This window comes from Paralichthys olivaceus, chromosome 2 (genome assembly GCF_024713975.1).
Source record: "Paralichthys olivaceus isolate ysfri-2021 chromosome 2, ASM2471397v2, whole genome shotgun sequence".
NCBI lineage: Eukaryota > Metazoa > Chordata > Actinopteri > Pleuronectiformes > Paralichthyidae > Paralichthys > Paralichthys olivaceus.
In genome coordinates, this window is record NC_091094.1 from 12126150 (window position 1) to 12151527 (window position 25378).

At 39.7% G+C, this 25378-nt stretch overlaps 2 protein-coding genes across 3 annotated transcripts; both read right to left on the reverse strand.

Annotated features, from left to right (window-relative positions):
* Positions 1–12236, reverse strand: rbm6 (RNA binding motif protein 6). Of its 2 annotated transcripts, none has more exons than XM_020101640.2 (23): positions 12084–12236; positions 11417–11489; positions 9184–10720; positions 8988–9077; positions 8815–8884; positions 7864–7937; positions 5098–5172; positions 4356–4644; positions 4088–4245; positions 3856–3956; positions 3693–3762; positions 3519–3594; positions 3344–3393; positions 3140–3257; positions 2663–2760; positions 2149–2466; positions 1918–2067; positions 1716–1781; positions 1330–1563; positions 1168–1242; positions 994–1085; positions 580–631; positions 1–495 (listed from the first exon to the last, which is right to left on the reverse strand). In XM_020101640.2, the coding sequence occupies exons 2-23, from the start codon at positions 11467–11469 to the stop codon at positions 403–405; spliced, it is 3939 nt and encodes a 1312-aa protein (XP_019957199.1). In that variant the 5' UTR covers positions 11470–11489; positions 12084–12236; the 3' UTR covers positions 1–402. The 2 variants fall into 2 exon arrangements, with proteins under 2 accessions (XP_019957199.1, XP_019957198.1); XM_020101639.2 differs by having other exon boundaries at positions 3519–3597.
* Positions 12237–13845: 1609 nt separating this feature from the next.
* Positions 13846–25089, reverse strand: LOC109638537 (caM kinase-like vesicle-associated protein). Its single transcript, XM_020101556.2, has 11 exons — positions 24705–25089; positions 17488–17623; positions 17254–17385; positions 16563–16637; positions 16285–16423; positions 16032–16152; positions 15809–15884; positions 15522–15658; positions 15342–15420; positions 15115–15202; positions 13846–14626 (listed from the first exon to the last, which is right to left on the reverse strand). The coding sequence occupies exons 2-11, from the start codon at positions 17580–17582 to the stop codon at positions 14333–14335; spliced, it is 1236 nt and encodes a 411-aa protein (XP_019957115.1). The 5' UTR covers positions 17583–17623; positions 24705–25089; the 3' UTR covers positions 13846–14332.
* Between the last annotated feature and the right edge of the window lie 289 nt (positions 25090–25378).

Here is a 25378-nt window from a genome sequence, read left to right on the forward strand (position 1 = left end):
TGTTATTCATACCTTTTTATATTTAAAAATATGAACATGTATGAGCAATTACAACACATGATGAAAATGAAAATGTAAAAATCATACAGATTTAAAACAAAATGTGCCAGTGTGACAGCTTAATTACAAAAAAATACACATTTCACATACAGGCCACACATGAGAATAATACTCAAATTAACAGGTATTCATTTCTGTACAATATCCATTGCTGATGATAACTTTTCCCACACTGTATTTACGTCATGTGGTGAACCACATCATTAGTCACTTAATCTCAGTGTAGAAAACGGTGGCTCTACAGGCAGGGGAACAGCAAAGTCGAATGGGTTTCTCATGCTGAGGTGGACGAGCATGTCTTTAATATTTCACATATCAAAGTGGGGAGGTGCTCAGATGAGATCACTCGAGTTCCTTGAACCGTGCAAACATGGCCTTCCGTACTGCTTGTTTGTAGGTGGTGTGGTCCCAAACATGGTCCTTCTTTTTCCTTGGCTGAAAAAAAGAAGTGCAATGGAACGTTTAATAAAAAAGGAAATGCCACATAAATTAATTTTTAAAATAAAGCTCTACACCTACCGGGACAGGTTCAGATCCTAGACCAGGCCGCTCGCTGCCTTTATTTATCTCCCTAAAACAAAGAGAAATGTATTAATCCAGAGTAAGATATCTTGAATTACATCTCCACTGAGGAGATCATTTTGCCCCATGTCTGTTTGTTTGTCAGCAGGATTACAAAAGGAAACTGAACGGATCTCCATGAAACTTGGTGGAAGGCTGGGACCCAGAAAGAACCCAATACGTTTTGGAGGGAATTATCACAAATGGGAAATTTGAAATTTTTTTCCTCTTTCTTTCAAAGTGCAACATTTTTTGCAATATTTTCCAAAGAATAATTCATGCATTCAAGCACATTTAGGGAACTGATGTCTATGAGTGTGTGAATGTGGTGCTGCTTCATTGAATTTAAGCAGTGAGTTAAAGAACACCTACCTGGAGCTTCCAGCCCAGTTACTATGCTGCTGCTGTTGATGGTGTTTTCTTTTTTTCTGTTCTGGTGATCTGGATGCTTCTCTGGCATTCAACTGTGGAAGACACATTCTACATTTAGTAACTGACGACATGAAACTCCTCAGTATCTTTAACAGCCTAATATTGTTTGCTTACTTCTTTTTCCTGGTTTTCTAGTGCTTCCAACTCCTTCTTTGACCTCTTGATCTTTAGATGGATCTCCATATTTTGCTGTTGAGATGACACATCAAGTATTAAAGGGCTATTTTTGAATGATGACTATAAACTATTGTTCATACAGAGGAGGAGAGGTAGTACTTTGTGCAGATCAGAAAGCTGTTGGTGGCGGAGCAGAGCGTCCTTGTTGGGGAACTGTCTCCTACAGAGCAGGCAGGCCATCTTCTTCCAGTCCGTAAGTTTGTCTTCCTTGTCTTCAGATTGGCCACGGCCACCTTGACCGCCTTTAGCTGCTTCCTCCTTATCCTCTTCCACTTCTTCATCACTTCCAGCTGCATAGTCCGACGCCAGCAAACCCAGGGAACCCATTGGACGCTGAGAAATACACCAGACAAATGTTTTGATTTTATTACTTCATCATTTTTAAATAGGAGTGCATACAAAGTTAGTGATGTGTGGTCGAAGGCTCAGTGACATCCAGATGGACTCTGAGGTATGTAAAATGGTCTCCACTGGAGGATTCATACCTTTGACTTTTCATCTTTCTTAGGGGGGGCGAGGGGCTTTTTAAATAGATCATCTCCACCGGATATCTGACGATACAGACAAGTAACAGTTACAAAATATTTTAAAGAAATACTTAAAAGACTGCAGAAATGTATATTTCTTATATCTACATTCATTGTACAACTATACCACACACACAAATGTTCAGAGTGGGTCACTCACCTTCCTTTCAAAGATAGCAAAACCAGCATCAGCTGTCTTTGACTGCCTCCTATCATCGTCCATTCCAGTCCTCAATAGCGGTGATGGGGCACGGACACTGTCTTTTTGACGATTTTGGATCTTTGCCCATCTCTCCATATCTTTCATGATCTGCAAACAGTAATGACTTTACTACTGGCCCTTTAACGTGTGCATGTCCCGTTTAGTACACAGGTATAAGTGATGTGCTACCTTGACAGCAGCAAGACTTCTTGGCTTGTCCTCTTTGTCCTTTTTAGCAGCGTCGTCATCATCTTTCTTCTCAGGAGTTCCTGTAGAAGTGGCGACAGAATCTGAAGCAGACATGTCAACTGCTTCTGGAGCTGACGACTCTGATGGTTTTTTCATTTCCAGAGGAGCATCTGCTGCTGGGTTGGCAAGAATGGCCTGGTCTTCAGCAGTCATGGCCACAGGTTGGGTCTCAGCTGAGTTCCCTCCTGGAACTGGGATGTAAGTTTTTGACACTGCATCCCAGTACATGTACTCCTGGGTTTGAGCATTGTAGAAATACTATACACACAAAAGAATGGAGAAAAGGGAGAAATTACAAAAACAATGATTCAACACACACTTATGGTTGTCATAGGTTGACTTTTCAGTGCATATTTAAGCTTAACCTTGACAGGAAATCAACCAATGCAAGACAATATGATTTTTAAACATTTAATAAATATGTAAGAAAACATCTAATAAGAGGAAATCTCACCCTAGAGTTGGGATCATAGTACAGCGTTGTCTCAGGATCATAGTAGAAGCCTGATGTAGCATCATACAAGTAGTTGGCTGTGTCAGGAACTTCAGAGCCTGGACAGATTGGGACAGGTATAACAGGTATGGACAAACAAACGACTTTCAGGATATTCGGGTACTGATCTTTAAAAGCAGATTATGAAACAGGGTAAACAGGTATTTTTATGATAGTTGGTCAGTAGTTCTGTCAATAGTATGAATTAAAACTGTCAATTGTCCGTGTACTAACTTGAGTCAAACATGTTTTAAACCTGTGTTAATGTATTTCAGGCCCTTTCTCTCAAAGTCTTGCTCACAAAGTATATGTGTCACCTTTAATGTAGGTAAAAATCATGCTACAGAGCTACACTAGATCAAGTCAACAGCAATGTAGTAATGATATTGATAAAAGGTGACTTGACACTGTTGTGGATTTAAACCTTTTGTTTCTTACCACAGGGCTGAGATCCATCTGCAGCAGCATTCATCACACCAGCAGATTCTGTGGGGATGTGAGCTCCACCAGGATGAAATGAAGGATCCACAGTTTGGGGCTCACAGTAGCCAACTCCCTATGAGGAGTGAAAAATATATCCAGATAAATGCCTAGTTTTCCGACGAGATATCTAACATCTTGGCTTTTTGCTTCACACCGTACCTGGCTTATGCTGGGATCGGATGACAGATTAGTTCCAATCAACATATCACCTGGTGACACAAAATGTGAGACAGCTTGAGATGATTCCATGCTGTTTAATGATAAAAGTTTGTTAATAATAAATAGAGGATGGACAGAAATACAGTACACAAAACTGTGTTTGACGAAGTCTCACCATGCATTCCAACTGGGGGAGCAGCAGGAGGTGGATGTAAAGGATGCAAGTACGGTGGAGGTTGCGGGAACGGCAGCTGCTGGAATGCGACAGTAAAAAAACCAGCTGGTCAAGCTGAGAGCTCTGAGCATCCTCTTCTTTTCCGTAATATTGAATATAAAGACCACAACTTACCCCCATCATGCCGGGCTCAGGTGCAAAGCCAAGGATGGAAGTGTTTGGTTTATCAAAATCTTTTCTAAAACTGAAGCAGACAGAAAATTATCAGGGCGAAATGAGACTGGATTTCTTGACTAGAAATGGTGCAAGGACAATTCATGTAACGTTGTTGACTTACTTTTGGTTCTTCAGGGGTTTTGCAACCTCAGCATAAACTCGGACACCATCAATGTAAAGGGGTCTGGGTTTAGTGAGGAGCTCAACAAGACGTGTCACTTGCTACAAAAGAAGAAAATTTGATAAGTGAAAGAAAATCATTGTGCAACGCTGTAGAAAGAGGGCACTCATATACTCTCAGAATATGAAATTATAGACAGCAGCAAACTGGGTGAAGAGTTATTGTTATATACCTCATGGGAGTCCATGTCAACAAAGCAGAAGCACTTCGCTCCAGGTGGCTTGGCCTTCACTAGTCGGACATTTCTCTCATCCAGATAAGCAAAGGGATCCAAGGCTTTCAGGATAGTCTCCACTGTGGTGGTGGGCTTCACATTTTTTATTATCATGGCTGTAGAGTGACAAAGGGAAAACAGCCGTTAAGTCATCTCAGTTACGAATTACAATAAAGTATAACTGTCCATGGACTGCTACAAAACCCAGAAGCTTTAGTAAACGTACTTTTACTGTCTTTAAACACTGACTCAGGACGAGAGCCATGATGAGGAGGGCCGCGGTTGCCCAAAGACTCTGCCTGCAGCTCGGCCTCTTGCTGTCGGAGCTGTTGGTCAACCTGCTGCTGCCAGGCCTCTGGGGTCAAGTCAGAGTTGCGCTGCCACAGGTTCTGGGACATTGGATCCATAGGACCTTTGAGTTTAGTCCCATTTAGGTTAGTGTCCAAATCTTCTGAAGGTTCATCTGGTCTGGGTAACTGGGGCTCCTGGTGTTGAGGTACTTTGTGATCTGATTCCTAATAGGCGAAGACAGGAAGGAGGGAACATTCAATTACTTTTAAACTATGGTGGGGTAAACAATCTGGTAAAGGTATAGTACTCCAAGATTTATTAAGAAGTGGCCCATCATTATAATATGAGGAATTGCCTTTATTGAGCGTTAAGATTTGCTTGCTCTGATTGTTGGTTCAGAAAGAATGGCTAAGAAGAATCAATAAGAATGAACCAATAATCGAATAACATCAACAATACTGTAAAGACAGAATCACAGAGCTATACATGTTTGCTTTGTTATATTAAAATCAGGCTGTGGAAATAATGCTACATTTACTATGAGAGCTGTTATAACATAGGAAATTTTGTTTTTATGGTGCCCCAACAATTATTCAAATACTGACTTTTATTAGGGAATTTCTGGTAAACTAAAGAAAAAAAAACATTTATTCATTATTGTCTCTCACTTCACTCACATGGACACGTCTTTCATGCTCGTCTGGCTGGATGAATTTCATGGCAGCCGTTCTAGTGCCAACCTTTAGGGACCCCTGAAAGAACAACAGAAAATTTAAATAAGCATAATATGACACTGATGACTCACACCTAAAATTATATCAATAACATGCACTGTGGCAGGTTTAGTCCTCCTCCTCACTGCTGAGGATAAAATGGACCAACACTTATGATGGTGTGCAAAACCTAGCTCCAGGACCATGCTTCACAAAGCCCAATCCTCCCCTTACTACATTTGATTGTATTGTGGGTTGCAGTTACGGATAATTTTCATTATCTATTGACTATTCTGTCAATAAATAAAGTAATCCAGTGATCTATAAAATTTCAGAAATCACTAAGTAAACCATCACATTTTTCTATACCCCAAGGTGACTCCTCCAATTGCTTTTGTTGTCCAACCAAAAAAAACAAACATAGATCTGCAGTTCACTACCATACAAGACGAAGAAAAGCAAGGAAAACACAACATAAATAAAATAACTAAAATGAAGGAAACAACTGATCATTCATTAAATAATTTCTGATTAATTTTCTTTTCAGTTACAAATACTCCAGACTCTTCATAAAGGAAGACTCAAAACCACAGAAAGTTCAAAGTGCAAATGAGATCCACACTCTCAGCAGGTAAGGTGAACAACCAAACACATTGTAACACTAGACTGCATTTGTATAGAAGCTGTTTCAAAGGGACGCTCACAGCACAAAAATGTACTGTTCAGATGAGTGTTCTGCAGCCAGGATTACAAAGCAGGCTATGCAAGTTAAGTCAAAAGACCATCCCAAAATGGAATTAACCATCAAAACCATACAATATGCTATCTTAGTACCCACGCATTTAAAAAAAATACAAATCTAAAGCCATCTGCTACATCTCATTATTTAAGCGCAGCGATCTGGTCAGCGCTGAAGACTTTGTTCTTTGTCCCAAGATGAGAACATTGACCATACATTTCTTTGAGAAATCCAAAGGAAGTTGAAATCCCAGTGATAAAGGGGCAAAATTCACTGACAATTTCAAGAGAACACCATCAAGAGGACGGGCATTCTGGGAGAAGTCACAGATGACTGAAAATGACTTGAACAAGCGAAATGTTTGCCACGGACGAGCTGCCGCGGAAACTTCAAGAGAAAAAGACTGAACATCTGAATCCACACTAGACATTTTATGAAGATGCAATTGTCATTGTTACGAAAGCAAACCCTATGACCAGAAAACGATGGCACTAGATGGAAAGTCGGTAACCACATTTCAAAAACCACAGGTGTCTGAATCACATTCCAAAGTATCCATCCATCTGCTGTCGAGAAATCGGTCTGAACCACCAAAGTCAGCCTCATGGTGGTGTAGAAGAAAGTCAGGGGTAAATATCAATCCTTAAGTAGATGGAGTAACAATGTACAGGTTAAATTACTTTTTTATACAGCAAGTGCCTGTTGAAGCAAAGAAAAATCTAACCATCATCAAAGGCGTTAAAATTAATTCATCTTAAGATTCCTGTGCAAACGTTTGTGGCAATGCGTAAAATATTTCAGCATGAAAACAACCTGATAGACCTACTGCCAGTGGCATCCAATAAGTCACACTTGTAACAAATCTATTAGCCCTAAGTAATAATAAAAGTCTTGATATTATTAATGGAAAATCTAAATGTTCAAAGAAACATCTACAACCTAAAACAATCCTACATTTCTTTTGGAAAGTAAGCAAACAAACTACTAACTGTATATTAACCATTAAATCATAATAGATTTTTCAGTGACATGGCTACATCAAGACCGAGTGTAGCCCTACATGAAAAAACACAGTCCCCTCATTCATTTGAATGAGGTCAGTCTAGTGACACAGTGGGGATGCCACTGTAGAGATTCAGCAACAAAAACAAGTTTTCCAGCAAAAAGGTTGCACCTGACTCAACTTTGGTCAGAAAGCATTGAGCCATTCTCTGGCAAGGCACTACAGAAGCAAAACAATACATCCCTAGCACAGAACAATACCACTCCCCGCCAACCATCCCTTTGCATTTTTAACCGCAGGTCTGTTTTAGTTCTGAAGGTATGCCAAGGAATTGGTAAGAAAAGTGCTCATGTCCGAAGTTGCTTCTTCAACAACAGATACGTAACAGATTGGTGCACAAAGCAAAGAGGAAACTAAACTTCATGAGACACAAAGACCAGTAAGTCGGAACATTTCTGCGATCGTCTTTGTTACAAAGACTAAATTACAACACAAGAAATGTTGGCTGAGCACAGTACCTTCATTGTCATAATCATTATTAAATATTCCTTAAATGTTAAAACCTCATAAGTTTTAGAAACATACCTAAAAAACATTTGTCTTCCTCAACATTTTCTTGTTTAACTAATTCTGTTCAGTCTGTGGCTGATGTTGAAAATTAAGGGTTAGATCAACTAGTAAACAACGGAACTTGCCCTGGAAATGTTTTTTTTAGTGTTTAACAAGTAACCTGAAGTACTATCATAGCCTTGTAAGTACTTTTAGTAATGCTTTAAATATTAAGACTTACTGTTGAGGTTTAAGACATTAGTACCTAAAAATGTCAAAAAGTGACACCTTCATATCCTTATCTTAAGTTAGTGAACCACAAATAATAGCAACCCCCGGTTCCCAGGTTCTCCCCCTCCCCCATCTACAAAATGCCCTCTCAACCCCTCGAAATCCTGATGGGAGAGACGGCCTTCGTAGAGTGACGAGGATGGGCCACCTTGTTGGACTCCATGAAGTGGACTGCATCCTCGAGGTTTAAAAACTCCACATAGGCCGTATCGTAGCTGTAACCTGGGGACAGCATTTGAAATACAGATGGGTTTTTGTTAGTCAATGCCAGTAATGACAGCCACCCACTAAAACATACAAAGCCACCAGTTCGTGAATACATCGAGAACAGTGTGAGCGAAATTTTATCCCTCAAGTGATACACGTACCTTTTCGGGAAAAAAAACATTTTGTTTACGCTTTTCTCTAACCAGGCTTCTGATGACTGAAATCATATCAGACCTAGCCATGAAAGGCTCTGAGGTAAGCCTTAACAGACAGATACTCCAGACCAGTGGCAGTGAGCGACTGCATGGTGTGCACCGATGAGACCATTCAGTAGTTACAATTTTTTATATTAAATTTGTGATGGTGTTTTGATTCATGCAGAACGAAGACATAAGACATAATCTTCACAAAAAGGCTTTGCATCATATAAAACCACTTTTACAGCAATCCATTGAGGAAAACTTTCCCTAATCCAGATGTTTAGATCAGCAGGATGAACAAAGCACTAACAAGTTTTCTTTTTAGGTTTGTTGACTTGATCTTTTTTCAAATTAAGAAATAAGATAAACTGTCCTGAAGGACACTTTCAATGAGTCACTTCTCCCAGACCTTTTGTGACTGCAGCTATCCAAAGCTCCTAATGTTGAATCCTTGGTAACTCCTTTACTTACAACTGACAATGACCCCACATCTTCCGACTTGAAAAAAGGATGGTATAACAGAGACCCCCCCCTTCTTTATGAGCAAGTTCACACAGACCAGCAACAACAGCAACCATGATCGTAAAAAAGAAAAGAATGCGGACGTTCAAATGTCGTTAAGAGCGAAATGTCGAGGAACATGTTAGCGATCGAATGACCCAAACAATTCCAAAAAGAAACGTAATTCTTACCCGGCACCACATTTTTGATTTTCATCCCCTGCATTGGAACACCATCACGGATCGCGAAAGCACCTAGAATCTGCAAAAACACAATATATTGAACTGAGCGAGTTGTGATTGTCTATGACAACTACCAACAGTCTGGTAATTAACACAAAGTTGTTTTTCTGTTTGATTATTACCTGCTCCATTGTGGCAGTCTTTGGAATACCAATTACAGATATTGTATTGGAAACTTTGTCCTCCACGGATGCACTCCTGTAATCCTGATCCTTTTACAGGCATTTAGATTAAAAATTGTGGTTACAAAACATCAGAATTATAATAAAAAGCAAATAAATACAAATACTGTACTAGCAAGGGAGGAAATGCACTAACCTGAGAAACAGACTCATTAAACTTTGTAGGTACAATTGGTTTAGACTCATTGATGAGTTTCTCTGGCGGTGGAAGCTCCTCAACTTTGAAATCAAAAGGTCTCCCGGACCCTGTTCTGTAATCAATATCCCTGTAGTCTTGATCTCTGACCTGTACAATGCTGCTGCTTTGGAAATTATGTTCCAGTTCCACCTCACTCCTCACAGGACCTTGATTTTCTTTCATCCCTTTAAAAGAATCATTTGGCTCCTGGTTCTCATGTGTGGGCAGATTCTTGTCTTGATGGTAAGGGGGTCTTTCATGTCGATGTGATTTATCCCGAGTGCGATTTGATTCCCTTTCTCCAAGCCAATGTTTACTTTCCTTTTCTCTTCCAAGAGAGCCAGTAAACAGACTTATTTCTGGAGGTTGACTGTCTTGTGGACCTTTCCTGCCAATTGGTGGTAGGTCAACAGCAGGAAAGTGGTCACCACGAGGAAAGCCAACATCTTTCCTCTGGAATTCAACAGATGGCCGATCCCTTTCCTGAAACTGTTGTGAATCCCTAACAGGAGCATCTCTGCCGAAACCTACAGGGAAGCTGGGTTCAGATAAATCTCCTCTACCTTTACCTGTGGCTACGAAAGTGTTTTTGTCATTTTGGCGGCGCTTCCATTCTTCCGCAAGAGTCATCTCTTCACCACTACGATAATCCATGAGGGGACTGCCACTTGAGTCTGGAAAGTCTCTCTCTCTTCGAGTGTCTCCCCCACCCAAAAACTGTGATCTTTGAGGGCCAGACATGTCTGAAGGCATATCTGACCTCGCCCTGTCCACTGGGGGGACATCATTGTTTCCAAAGCTTAAGGGTGATCGATCTCTACCTCTAAATTCAGATGAAGGTCCAGGACGATTTCTGAAATCCATATCAGAATCAAATCCGCCTCTTGGATTGAAAGGTGGCCCTCCTCTTCTGTCGGAGTCCATCATTCTCCTTTCACGTGGAGGTAAGTCCATATCAAAACGATCACTGTCACCAGGGCCCATTGGGGGCCGGTCACGCATGTCCCTAAATCCATCATTTCGCTCTGATCGGTCCATAGGAAACCCTCTTCTACCATCAATATTGGGATTATTGAAATGTGGCATGTTGTAATGAAACGACTCTCTGTCTCTCATGTCCATAAATTTACTGTTTGGATCCCGTGGTGACATACCCCTTCCATCCATGTCTGCTGAGTTCCTGCCTGGTCCAGGTAACCCTGAGGAATTTATCAGTTTTTCTCTGATGGAACCTTCATAATTCCTTCTGAGGTTGAAATCTGGTTCATCTTCAGGTCTGAAGAAATTCCTGTTAGGTTCTCTACCTTGCATATCACGTGGATCCATATCACGGCCCCTCATAGGTGGTGCATCCATCCTCCTCATGTCCATAGATGGTAGATCAAGAGGTCTTGGGCCCATATGACCCATGGGACCCATATTCATCCCATCTCTACCTCTAAAATCAGGCATGGGACGATCTCTGCCCCCAAATGCTTCTCCACGGTGATCGCCACTGGAACACATATGAATATGTTAGGCTACTGATAAGTTTGGCATGCACATAACCAGAATTCCTTAAAACTAAATAATACAGAGGGTAAACTGTTGTGATACAAAATGCCTCAACCAATCACCATATAGAGTGGTATATACATACAGTACATAGTCTACAAGGAGTGGGCAGTATGGTGACAAACAGAAATTTGTCTCACGTGAAATTTTTTGACCTTATATTTCTATGGATGAAATTTACATTGCAATAATTATTGAAATTTTTTATCACTGAGCCTAGTGTGAACACAGATAAAGGTAAACGTAGGAATACATGGTTTAAAAAGGTAACAAAGCAGGGGTTCCACAAAATGCAGGACCTGGCTCTAGCAATTATATTGACATTACCGAACAACATATGAGACGATACCACATTTGAACCATATTGCCCACCCCTAGCGAACAGCACAGGCACAAACACATGGTCTCTTGTACCTGAAGAGATCATATTTCCCTCCTTCCAAAATCTAAGTGTGTAATAGATATAGATTTACTTTACTGATTCCAAATTGGGAAATGATTGTGGTACATCAGCATGTCAAGGACATTGCACATAGAGTTTAGAACAAGAGACCAAATACAAGAGATGACAAAATAAGAGGCAAGCGTGCAAAATTGCAGTAGTAGCTATGCCAATGACTAAATAGTGATTCTTTACCGAAAGGGTGTTCCTCCCCGTGGTCCTTGCCTGGGCCCTGGTCCATCCCACATGGTTGCAGTCGATATTCTATCTGGTGACAAAAATAAAAAGACAAAAGATCATTTTATTAGGTTTGGCGAATTCAACCACTTTTGACCAAGCAGTGGTTGCGAGCGATACAGGACAACTGCTGGGAGAAGGGCGTTGAAAGAACGACCCTAAACCAGAGCTAAAAGACATCTAAGTGTGCATTGGCCATTAAAACTGATTTAAGGTTCATCACTCATCATCATTTCCTATTGGACAGGTGGGGGAGGTGACGCTGGGCGAGGTGATCGCTAACGCTGCATACCGTTGATTGTGACCATCACTAGGCCTGAAGGATGTACGCCACAACAGAAATAAATAACTGCAGGATACAGATTATCTGCACAAACACAAGCGAACCACTTCAGATTAACAGAGGCTTTACAGCGGTGGTTTTGTGAAAGGTTAAATTATCGAGCTGGATAAAATCATTGCAACAAACGACACCATTCAGAGGATGACCGTAGAGGAGCTAACGCTCCTTAGCTAACGACGTTAAAGCCGGTTTACGTACGCAGTCTTGAAACGGAGGAATTAGAATAGAACAACATAATGAGTATATTTCACCGTGTGTTGTATCTCATGGGACGTAACTTACTTGTTTCTCGAGCTCGGTATCAATGTTTTTGACGAGCAGGTCGTCGATAGATCCAACAAGCCGATGAAAAATGGAGACGGATCTTCTTCTTCTTCTCGGGCTGCTGCAGTGGAGACGAACCTTCTTCTTCTCCTGCATCGCGTGGCGCTGTCGGGCCAACTGCTGCCACCCAGCGGCCATTAAACATCACATCCAGGGTTAAAGGGATAGTTCACTCAGAAATGAAAATGTACGTGAAGTGTTGCAGCTAAATCCAATACAATTGAAGTAAATGGTGACCACTTCTTCAAACGTACAAAAACATCGACTGGAAACAAGATCATTCACACCACGTTTTTGGCTTAAATGTCTCTGGTATCCTCCTTCCATTGTACTGGATCTGACTGCAATGCTTTTGACCCCTGAAACCCCAAAAGTGTTTTGTGGACTCAAACGCTTCACCCTTCTTAAAAAAAAAAAAACATCCATTGGACCTCACCCCTCTGCTCCTGCAATGTTATCTCATTTAAAATTCTAATAATAATAACAATACAATGTTAATTTGACATTTCATTAAACCCGTCAATTTGATACTTTAATGCTCATTATTAAAAGGCAGACACATTTTGGATCAAAAAACAGTTACTCTGTTATTTAATTTACCAATGTGTTATTATCATTTATCTGGAAAAAAACAGAATAATTTAAATCCCTTGATGCTGTAGCAAAAAAATATTTTATAATCAGCTTTCTTTGTCTGTGATGGCCTTAGCATCTGTTCTTCAGGCCACCTGTCTTTTCTGTTGTAGATCATTTGTCGCCTGTTTGCTGTGCTTACGGTCTGCTGTGCCCTGCTCCATTGCTTTGCTTGTCGGACACCTGGTGCTCTCTTGATTTTGTGCCTGCACCACCATTTTCACACAAGTACCGACTCCTGAATTACAAAGTTGGTTTGACTTACCTCTAAAATATCACATTGAAGCATCTATCACCAATAAAAACACTGTAGCAAAAAAATATTAAAACACTCAGAGAGGGACAACTTGAGTTTCAGCAACATTAGTATTGCTCATTTTATTCATTCACAAGCGTTGCAGCAACCCGTTAGCTCAGCTAAATGTTGCTAAATACATATGTAAATAAAAAAATACACATGTATACATTGCAAATATACATAGCGGTATATGGACTCAGCTATAAACTCTGAATTTATTAATTACAAGGGACAACACAACAACAGCTTAAACACCACTCCACATAAGATGCTCTAAACCTAGTTTTCTGTGTTTTAAATGAAGTGGACAGAACACAAGTACAGCAGCGTAAGACTAAACAGAGGAGCAAAGAAAACAGCTAAAACATTTCAAAGAAGTCAGTAAGCATTTCTAATCCAATTGTTTCTTTTGAAACATTTCAGCAACATTACTACAACAAATATTAAGGCACTTTAACTTAAATATACTTGCTGCCTTAAAATTCTAAGTTGTCTAAAGTCGGAGATAAACCAGAAGATTTCTACTTAGGATGTTAAGCTAAAGCCACAAATGGTGAGCTGTTACTGATTCTCTCTTAGTATTTCACCATAACAACATTTTAGGGACCGTCCTCAAAGTGTCATACAAGAATCATACAAGTGTCTTACCATTTTGAAGTTTTCAGAATAACTAAATCACTTTATTTCTATTTTTAAATCAACTCAACAAATTGTTTTTTGATCCATTCAACTAATATATGACACATTTCCTGTTACATGTTTGAGGAATGAAGAGTCAACTCAAATATATTAGCATGAATATTCCTTGTAAATTAATTTTATTTCTTGAAATAAACCTTGATTTGATCAATACGCTAAATCTTTCAACTCAAAATTTTAAGTCACAAGACTTGAACTCAGGATTGTAATTTCTGCGGCTGAAAACTAGCAATTTGTTTTAACAGACAAAATACATCTATATACAATGAGCTGATGACTAAAGATGAAGGTTTCACTAAATAACACTGAGATTCTACAGTTATTAAGGAGAAAGGAAACAACAGAAGAGCTACTTTGCAACTAGCTTTAAAGGGACTTGTACATAAAATAACAAGGGAGCATGGAGAACACTATTCAATAGACCAATCAGTACAGAAGGCAAAAAAGATGGCGTTGTGACATAATTCAGCAAACAGGATAGTCAAACATCATAGACATGGTATCATCACAGGCCAAATTGATTGGCTGTACTGCACATGTGCTTGTTGGTTTGCAAGGGTCCTCTTCATTTATTAAACTAATCTCCCTTCCTCTGTGGCAACATTTGAGGGATGTCGCCGTTGCACCCTGTCTGCTCCTCCTGTCTGGCTGCACTGGGCTGGGTGATGGTGGCAGTCTGTGTGTCGGGAGCCTTTTCGCTAAGAGCGGCCTTTATGCTGGCAGCGACGCTATTACCCGCCGGAAGAGCGGGAGCAGTGCCACTGGGTGCGTTGGGGTCAGCGGCAGCCCCCTCAGCGAGACCGGAGGCCCCAGATTCACCCTGCTCAGAAGCTCTGAGCCTCTTCATGAGGGTGGTCACTCTGACAGCTTTCTGTGAATAAGAATATTTAAAAAAGCAAGGTTAGTTCAAATTAAATAATAACATATAGCAACGTTTACTAATCTAGTCTAACAGTGAAACGTGACCAAGCGTACAATTATTCTGAAATGGAGAAGTACACTCATAGCAAATAAACAATATCAATCAAATGTTGTAAATGGTTTCAAACAGTAATTAACTAGAATCAGAGTGAGTGCAGCGATATATGAACATTTTTTTGACAATTTATGTGAAGATGATTGTGTCGGAGGGAAGACACAAAAGAAAGTTGCTACTGCACTTGACAGAAGTTGTCTAGTTGCAGTGAATGAAGTGTGTAATAATATTCGTTTAGTCAAAATGGTGGAATGAAAGAAATACTAACTTGTATTATCAGCGTATAGAATATGGTCATGTAGGAAACATCATCATTTTGTTAAATACACTTATCAAATATTGATCAAAACATTGTATTGATATATAAGATAGATGAAGAATACCTTCCACTTGGCTTTAGCAAAGTTCTTTTCTATTTGTGCACAAACACCGTCCTTAATGTTCTTATCTGAGGCGGCATTTCCAGAAATCCTACGAGACGGAACAAGAGAACATTATCCCCAACACATAATTAGATTTGTGGTACATGCACAGCAACCTTCATATCTCTAGCTGTGTTAGTTGGAGGATTTATATTTGATAAACTGTAATATTATTATTTTTATTGTACCATTCATGGGCAATAGCTTCCTGTGCAGTCAATCGCTGATCTTGGTCAACTTCCATCAAGGATGCCACTAAGGTTTTGGCTGTTGAACAAACACAAGATCTTGATTAAATTATCTGTGACATTTGTGAAATCGTTACATCCATACATGGCACATTTTATATAATCGATTGATTTTTTCACCAGAATCTGAGATGTCATCCCAGTATGGTGAATCAAACTCATAGTCTCCTGACAAAATCTTTAGGAAAAGGTTCTTATCCCGATTGTCAGAGTCGTCTTCTTCAGCGTCGTCGTAGAAAGGAGGGTTTCCAGACAAACTATTGAGTCAGCGAAATAAAAACAGAATAACACATGGCATGTTTTCTTAATAAGCTCCCACGTAAATAAATAATAATATAATATAAATGAACAACATAAGTAATAAAAAAAATATATATATATGTGTGATCAAATGACTGGGCACTTACAGTATGTACATGATGACACCAATGGCCCAACAGTCAACAGGTCTCCCGTACCTCTGCCTCCCAACCACCTCAGGAGCTGAGAGCAGAAACAAGCTTAATGTTTCCTGATGATGAGCCGAAGATCCAGACTATCACTGTAGGATCTGTTCCTACTGTGTTCCTACAAATCAACGTATCTAAAAAATATTTAAATTACGGTACATTTAGGTGTTATGCTCCTTACCAAGATATTCTGGAGTCCCACACGGGTCCTTAATGAGTCCATTTTCCAGTTTTGCCAACTGAAAGTCACTGATAACAATTTTGGAGTGCTTCAAACGATTAAAGTACACCAGGTTCTCCAACTGCATGAGCAAACAAATAAAGGTGCGGGCTGTAAAACTGAAAAGTATGTGATCCACATGATTTTGTAATTTGCAGAGGGCAGCTTGGTGAAATGCTGCTGGTTTGCACTAGGTGTCAGCATTGTAATATACCTTCAGATTTCTGTGGACAATTTTCTGAGAGTGCAGGTAAGCTACAGCTTCCAACACCTGCCTCATAACATTGCTGGTGTCCCTCTCCGAGTAGTAGCCTTGATCTAAGATCCAGTCAAAGACCTCTCTGCCTGTGGCGCTGAACAGACGGGACGACCAAATTAAAACACACGTATATTGTCGAGGATAGAAATGTATAACAATTGTATATGTTGAACACAATGAGTTGATGACCAGATGATACAGCAGTTCTCTCAAGTGGCTTGCATAATACTCACAGTTCCAGAAAAAGGAAGTACTCTTTCTTAGTTTCAAACGTGTCAACCAGCTGGAGGATGTTATGATGCTTTACCCTTTAAAACAGATAAAGAGGAAATGGAATAAAAGGAGGACATAACGTTAAGATTTATTAATTTTTATCAAATATGGTGGTTAATATTATTGTTATCATCAACAGAATGCAGGTGTTGTCGTTATATTTACTAGTGGTTCTACAAATGTGATTAAAGTGCAAGACATACCTTGTTGTTGTACTTGTAAAAGGTAAAGCTAAAGATATTCTATATATTTGAGAGACAACAAATAATTTGAGATTTTCAGATTTCCTCAGCCTCACTTGGCCTCAAACCATTTTTTTAAACAGGCAGGATTTTCCAGCTGCGGATTTTGTGTCCTAATCGTATTTATGTGTATCTGGGATTTACTTAAAAAAAAAAAACTATGGCTCATTTAATATATGAACATGCGGTTCCAACACAGAGGATCTCTGTAGCACAGAGAAATAACTACAACTGTACTGTGTCTACTGCTGTTGTATTACTGTTGTAATGTACAAAACCAAAATCTCACGGTGTTGGTTTTTGAACTTAAGAAAGAATTTTGCTGATGAATTGAGATGAAACTTTCAAGCTCCAGGAGTGTTCCTCCAACATAAAAGATCTATAATGAGGAGATTAAAACTTCACTCACATCTTCAAGATCATTATCTCATTCTTGGCAGCCTTCCTCACTTTCCGTCCGTCCTTCTTGTGGAACTTTTTACAGGTGTACATTTTCAAGGTGTTCCTATCCTTGGCTCGGAATATCTCACAAAACTCCTCTCTGTGAAAGAGACAGAGGAGAGAACATGCATCACCCTTTAGGACTAATTTTCTCACAAGCATTTATGGGCTTATTATAACAAAAAACATCAGATGTACTCACGATTTAACAATTTGTCCGAGGTCATATTTGTCGGTCACCTCTGAGGGATTGTTGTAATCCTTCTTCTCCCCAAGTGTCAGACAACCAAATGGCATGTCAGCTCCTGCCCTATAGGAATGTCCTGCCACAACACAACCTGTCAACAATATACAACATGTTACATTTGAGTTGATTTGAGTACAAGCATTTCTACAAGGATCTGTATTCTCAATAATGAATAATTGCCTTTTAAGTGTATGTGCACAGAACTACAATTTAGTTTCACTGTATGTTTGACAGATAAGGCTGTAATGACATTAATAAACTTGAACTTGAAACATAAAACAATGTGACTGTAAATGTATTGCTAATTAACCATTTTCGACACTTCCGACAATTTTTTGGTCATGTCTCTGAAAACATGTAAGAATAACTGAGCTAATTATTTTAAATCAGCACAAGATCAACACAATGTAACATTGAGATTTGACATTAACATAATTTTCTTCAGTGAGCTCAGTCAGAGTGTCAGGCTTGTTTCTCTCCACTCTGCAGTGAGTCAGCTCTGTGCTGCTGCTGCAGCAGGAGCAGCATTATTCATCATCTATCTGCATTTTACAGGAAAGAATATTCCGATGGACTTGACCCTGTTACTGCAGCGGTAACATTTTTCTCTCTCTTTTTTGTATGTTTGGAAAAACTCTTAGAAGTTAAGAAAGCTAGTATCTCGCCAAATCCGGAGGAACAGATGTAAAAGATTTGGTGTTTAAATTTCTGCAAGCAAGTTGGTTAAAGATAAAGCTGGAATTAACAGCTGTTATAATGCATTCACCAACAAAGAGGTGCAGGCCTGTAGATCACATTCAAATCATAGCAAGATGCTGATGCTGTGGGTATGGTAGGGAAATGTTTGAGGATGGAATCAGCAACCATAGTAACAAATATGACAACAAACAAACAACTTGTGAACAAGTATAGCAATTACCAATGTAAGTTAGTAAATACATTTGATTTAAGATGGCAGCTTTCACAGAGCGAAGACACAAAGTGCTTCACAAAAGTATAATTGTTCAAATTAAACAATAAAGGAACCAGACGATAAAACACAAACACACATTTGAAAAACTAAACGGGAGAAAACCAGACAAAGGCCTGTTTATGATTGTTTCAGGATTGAGTTTTAGTTGTTTTTTTAAAGGCGTCTTAAGAGACAACAGATCTTTTATCAATTGGAACAGTTGCATCGAGCCGTGACTTCAAATGCAAGATTATTTTGAAGTAATGGCAATGACACTGTGGAACATTATTATTATTATTATTATAATTAAAAATCCACATAATCTTTTAATGTATTGTAAATCATCATACTGCCCAAACTGAATGGCCTAAATCATCAAACATGACCAGTCACTCTGCTGACCAATGCAACACAAGTGACAATACATAACCTCAACTGCAAAATACATCACTGCACACACTTCTCAGTTCACAACAAAAAGCTCAATAAAATCATTTCACCCACATGAAATCTTTTAACACATTTCAAAACCAATTTCTCAGCCTGGCTACAAAATCCTGATGATTTTTGTCACCATGCAAACTAGAGAACATGGACACAGGCTTATCTAACACTTGGTAATTTGTTATATCATGTTGGTCTGGGTGGCAAGCGTCTTGGTGTTGCTTTAAACTGACAAGTTTTAAGCAGCTACCTACAACAGTAGACCCTTCTGCAATCAACCACACTGAAATGACCTGCTTACATAACTATATAGTACTTTAAATACAGCTGTGCTAAATATTACTACACAAGTCCGTCATAGCAGCTAATGTTTGTTACTGGTGACATGTGAGGCTTGAATGGAAAACAGACTCAGGTTTTTTTGGCAGGCTTCTCAGTAAAAATGGCAGCCAGCACAGAAGAGTGGGAGTAGAGAAATTCTGACGGAGGTGATGTCTGGAGTCTTCAGTCAAGACCCTTTCAGAGGAAGACATTTCTCCCAGATAAGAGCACTAAGTAAAAATCTGTAACACAGCGAAGAATTATAAATATCACACATTTAATATGAAGAACGTGGTTGATGAAGGTGCTATCTTTCTCTATATGATTTTGAAACAGCATCAAAAGAGGGCTAAAGACAGCCGGCTGTTTGCTACCGTCCACAAAGGGACTCATTACTCTGTGATCCAGTCTCCACAGATCTGTGTAGCTGATATGAGAAAATATTACATTATGTAAATTGGTTGGTTTATCATTAATATAAAGAGTCCACTGATGTTCCCTTGTTTTAGCCTCTTTATTGACACTGATTTCATGGATCTTATCAAATGAAAATAGTAATGTGCTGCATTTCCCTTATTATAAATATGCAATTTATAAAAGAATAGTGAGGATTAAAAGAACCCAGGTGAGTCCTATAGTTTTCCAACCTTTGCATCTCATCTTAGTTTTATTTCAGAGTCAGCACCTCGTCATTTTATCCCGTTACATATATGTATTAAATTGTGTCATAATTTGCATTTAATTCTTTAAATAATCTGATTAGTAATTTCCCCCATAAAGTTCACATCCTTTTGCAGAACAAGGGTTTTTATAATTTTGGTTTAAACTGAGCCACCAATATGTTAATAACAACTAAACTGTACGACACTGCAAGCACAAATCTACAGTGTTTCTAACTCACTATTATTTTGTGTAGTAAAGCACCTGCTACTCTCACTGTTAACTAGACCTGCTTTATTAGTTTTTTTTGTGAAAGTGCATTTTGAAGTCAGCTTAATTTGGCCAAAGGGATCAAGCCTCTCCTATTCAACCAGCTCTTTATTGTTTGAGTCCATCCACGATGATGATGGTTTCACTCAGGGCTGCGTTTTTTTCCAGAAGTATGCACAAGTAAAATGCTTCCTCTGGGTTTTTGAAACGAGACGGGGAATGTTGTAAAGTAAACAACCACAGATCTCATCTCTCACTGCAGCGCTCCAGCCTGAACATTTATATAAATTAACTTCACCGTTTTCCTGATCAAAACGCAGAAAATACATGAACTGTCTTTGTCTTAAAGGAGTTAACAAATAGTGTGGAGTATATGATGAGCTTAATCCCCTGCATGAATCCTGCGGGAAAATCATACCCAGACTCACCATTACTGCATTTGGGTTCTGACCTGGATTCATGCAACCGCACACATGCCTCAATCCATCAAGCACAGAGATGATGGACACAAGTGAACTAACAGATTTTTCCTCACTTGCTTTTGGGCTTGTCTAGATATTTTCAGGTGTATTCAAGCAGATTCATCATGTGATTTCTGAAATTAATAGGGCTTTTTTTCATTCTGAGCTCATAAAGGAAAAAAACTCGGGAGCAAAAATATGTCTTTAATTTAAAAAGGAGTGACAATGTGACAGTTATCATGATAATTATTGATATCGACTAACATAAACATTTTTATTTTTCTATCATTTTTGGCCACAGCCCTAGAAAAAACCCTTCTCAAATGTCTTCTATTTGTCATGTTATTTAGAAAACCTAGCTTCAGATTTATCAAGTCATAAATAACCATGAGACTCAAGCAAATAACATTTTCTCTTATAGAAATCTTTGGAACACTTTGGTGGCCTCAGCTTCTGTTATGAAATAACCGCACCACCATCAGCAGCCTTTACAAAGACAAACAATCCTGCTCATGCTGAGCAGATTGAAGGGTCGAGGCTGACGAGAGACCGTTTAATGCGATTATTTAACCTCCTGATGAATCAAAGATCCCTGAACCTGTTCTCGGAAAGCTTGGCTCACAGTGCTCCGACCACTAAACAGTAAGCGTGACAAGTAAGACAGAATTTTCTGAGCACTTGTTTTTCCCCTTTTCAAGGCAGTCCCAGAGATAAAAGGCTGTTCCCCTTCACCACAAGAAGACAAAGATAGGAGGCACTTGACTATTGCTGAATCAGACTTCTTTTATCTCCGTCTTTTGAAATATCTGAATTAAGTGTTCTTCATTAATAGGAATGTAGATGCGGTTTCAAAACCAGACAGTCGCAGCGCTGACAAAATTGTGGATAGACGCAGAGCTGTTGCATTTGATCAACAGATTTCAAATTTGTGTCCATTTAATTTTCTAGCAGCACAAAGTAGGTTACTTATAAAACCTCTTTGATTTAGATTCTTTTGTTTTTAAGTTACAGCAGCCATAAAAGCCCACAAGACCTCTTGAGTCATAATGGAAAAATCCACAACTGCATGATTTCTTAAAAACTGCAATAATAGATCTTATATACATTTCATTTGTTAAACGATGACTCACTTTATGGGCTTATGAAAAAAAAGCTAATGAATAAAGAAAGGTTTTTGTTATTCTGAGAGTAAGAAAAAGATCTGTCTGCGCTCTGCACACTGCCACAGGGACCAGGGTTCAAATCCGTCTCAGACATTGATGATGCACCTTCACACATTGTTCCAGCTGTTGCAGAGTTACACTGACTAACCTGCGAGGAGGAATGTTTGCATTCAAAGCCAGAATCAAGGCCAAACATGTCTGTTAAACTCTTAGAATACAATAACAAAATGGAAAACTATGTGGTTGGCTAATCTGCACCACATTTTAAAAAACATTAATCCATTATTTCCAGAGCCGAATGTTAAGAAAGTGCTCATAATCTCACCATGTTAAGGAAAGTCATGAAAATAAATTATAACATCTAATTCATTGGGTTCTATTTGTGTAATCCCGCGGACAAACAGCACATTTTGTGGGGGGTTTTCTTAATTATTTTACTACTAAGATTTGTGTACTGCATTTTATGCTGCATTTTATTTTTTTATGTTGCTATTTTGGAATTCGGCTTTGTTGGTCAGAGCCATGTCAGGTGGTGGCAGCAGGCCAGCGAGCCATGGATCCAGCCACAGTGGAGTCTCTTCAAAGGAGAAGGCTTGGAGAGGGCAGATGGTGCTGGTGATGTTTGAGCCAAATTTTGAATCCTGTAATGCCTCATTTAACATCTTAATGTTAATGGTGATGGTGAGCAGAACGACCACTTTTACACTTTCAGAATTCAAGGACGATCAATCAGAATTTAACGGAGCTAAAGAAACGTGCCTGTTCGTCCACTCCAGAGAGGTGGAGACAATTCTGAAGAGTATGAATTGGTCGGCGTTTTTGTCCTTGGCTCTGGTGTGCACTGAGTCGACCATTCATCTCTTCACCAGGCGTCACAGGCTCATCTGACCAGTTTCTTCTGATGTTGTTTTGTTGCCATGGTTACCAAGTTCTACAGCATGCACCACGGCACTGTCTGTACAGAATAGCTCTCTGCACACTCATCGACACCACTGCCAAAGACCACTGCTGCTTCATGTGACCTGAGCTCCATTTGCTGATCTCGAATTTTCAAAGAGTTTACAAAACAGAAACCATGCACCAGAGGATGAATCAAACTAATCATGACAAATAAACAATGTGTCGCTGAAAAGAGAAAATAAGGGGTAAGTTGTGTGATAGCACGACAAGGACACACTAAAAGCATTTCTTGCCTCTCCCCCTAATTTTATTCATGTTCACTGCATTTTAATTCAAAGGTTTACTATATTATTGCTATTATTTGTATTACAGGGTGTTACTGTATGATCTATACAGTTACTATAAAGAGTTCAACATTAGATGTGTTTATGTTTCATGTGTCTCAACTAATTGGCGACAACAGCAAGAGCAGGCTAGAATACATCATTTTATGGTTCGGGTTGGGGTCCTAACATCCCCCCATCCAAAACAACTTCACAGACAACACTGCACTTCCTGGAGTCCTCACACCCACCAAGTCTGACGTCAATGAGCGGTTGTTAAGAAAACTGAAGGACACAGAGGGACAGCGATTTCTGCATTTATCAGTGGGATTCAAATTGTTTTGCAAATTCAATACGCCTAGAGGTGTAGTTTTTATAAACGCCCCATTTGAGTTCGATCGAATGACAAGAACATTGATGAAATTGAAAAAATGGAAAGATAATTATTAGTAGTATTTTACCATCTTCATCTGAATACAGCGATTCCCACTTATCTCATAACAACTGACCTCAATAACACACTTGAATGCCCCATGAAACCACAGGTAACACATTCAATTCAGTGTAAAGCCCGTTACTTAAAAAAACACTTGGCGGTTCCAATAAGTATTTTGAACCAAAAATGTTTTAAGGGAACAAATCTAGGGATGGCAACGAGAAACAGAAGTATACAGCTGTAGAAAATGTCATAAATAAAGGATGGTGTGAGGCAGTTTTTTTGAAAAGCACTGATTCATGCAGCAGCATATCAGGGGTTCAATGATTTTTCATTACAAAGCTTAGGATAAGTTTTAATTTGCTAAATATCAGCCATTCGTAAATAAGCCATACATCTATCTAAAATGTTTTCCTCTCCAACACAAGATCCCTTTAGATTGCACCACCTTGTTTTCTGGGTCAAATCGCTCGGTTGTGCAGCAGTGGTTCTCAAACTTTTTGTGCACAGCTTTAATGTATGATATGAGGCTGCACATGTGCAAGTGATTTGATCCAAATGAATTTGTACCGCAGCTGAACTGAAATCTACACTGCTGTTTCTCACAAGGAGGTCCACACACCTGGGAGGTCTGCATGACGGACAGGCACCCTGTCCAGGCACCCTGCCCTCCTGATGGGGTGTATGAAGTGGAGTGTCAGTGATTAAGTGGGTATTGTGATCACAAGCTCGTTTGGTGTGAAAGCATGACAGAGGGTGACAGGGAGGGAGGCAGGGACACCGCAAGACTGTGAGACTGTGAACTCAAGTAGTGCTGCAGTCTGAGTGCAACAAGCTGAGCTTATGTAAAGCCGAAGCGCAGTTTGTATGAGTCTGTATGAACGATAAAGCTTGAACGAGCTCCTCATAATGAGCTGCAAGAGTAAAACAGAGAAACCTGGCGGCTCCACAGCTGTTTAATGGGTGGCACAGTTTTTGCGCATCACCGCTGGTTGGACTGATGTTGCAGCTGAACGCATGGAAACTATCCTGCAGGTTTTCTTACACCAGCTTATCAGAGAATCACAATTGATTGTCGCTAAAAAAAAGTTTAAGCACCAAACTGTGTGTCGTCAGTACGACAGGTGGTCAGAGAGGACAGTCAGTGGAGGATAAATCTCGTAGAACATTCCTCAACATACATCACTTCTTGCGTTTTCATCGGTCAGTGCCAAAGATTACAGAAAGACTGCGCTCACTTACCTTGAATGAAGTAGAAGGGGAGATGATCAATAATCCAAACCCTCCTGGTCTTGGTCTCTGGGTGAATTCTCCTGGTGCCGATTGCTTCACTTTTCTTCTCTTTGGACGATTCCACAGATTCTGCAGCCAGTGCGCAATCAGAGAGCTTCCAGATCCTCGAGCATTTCCAACAAGTCAGCTTGTTCACGGGAGTATTACGTGAACGTGTGATGGTAACAGCGGGCTATGATGCAGGAAGGAGGGGAGGTGTGCGCGCGAGTACCACTATGATGTGTGTGAGTGTGTCTGTGTGTGCGCATCAGTGCAGCAAAGGTTTTAATAAAGTATCACCATTTTTAGGACTTTTCAACTGAGATGGTCACGCGGCTCAGCTGGAGGCTGCACGTCAGCTCTCCTGCAATAAAACACTTCAGGGTCAAAAGATGCAAAAGGTTCTTCTTCATAAAGTCCATCCGGAAGTTGGTGCCAGTCATTCAACAAGACCCAGGGGCGGAGCTAGACTCTCGGCATGCAGGGGGGCCTTCTGATAAAGACATTAAAAAATCCACAATTGCTAAATAGCTGATAGATCCTAAATTATCCTATCCTATCCAATCCTGTGTTGCTTATTGAGCCGATGAATGGTTCAACTCACCCCATGCAGCAACAGTCCGGTGAATTGTCTCAGGCTATTT

Bases quoted from the DNA above. Each gene is read 5' to 3' on its own strand.
- rbm6 (XM_020101639.2), bottom strand. From the start codon at position 11,469: ATGTGGGATGGACCAGGGCCCAGGCAAGGACCACGGGGAGGAACACCC. The intron at 2,467-2,662 runs GTGAGATTTCCT...TTGTGTGTATAG, and splicing joins ACTATGATCCCAACTCTAGG to TATTTCTACAATGCTCAAAC. The intron at 1,243-1,329 runs GTACTACCTCTC...TCATCTCAACAG, and splicing joins AGCTTTCTGATCTGCACAAA to CAAAATATGGAGATCCATCT.
- LOC109638537 (XM_020101556.2), bottom strand. From the start codon at position 17,582: ATGCCATTTGGTTGTCTGACACTTGGGGAGAAGAAGGATTACAACAAT. The intron at 17,386-17,487 runs GTGAGTACATCT...TCTCTTTCACAG, and splicing joins CTCGGACAAATTGTTAAATC to AGAGGAGTTTTGTGAGATAT. The intron at 16,153-16,284 runs GTATATTACAAT...TTGCTCATGCAG, and splicing joins TTGTCCACAGAAATCTGAAG to TTGGAGAACCTGGTGTACTT.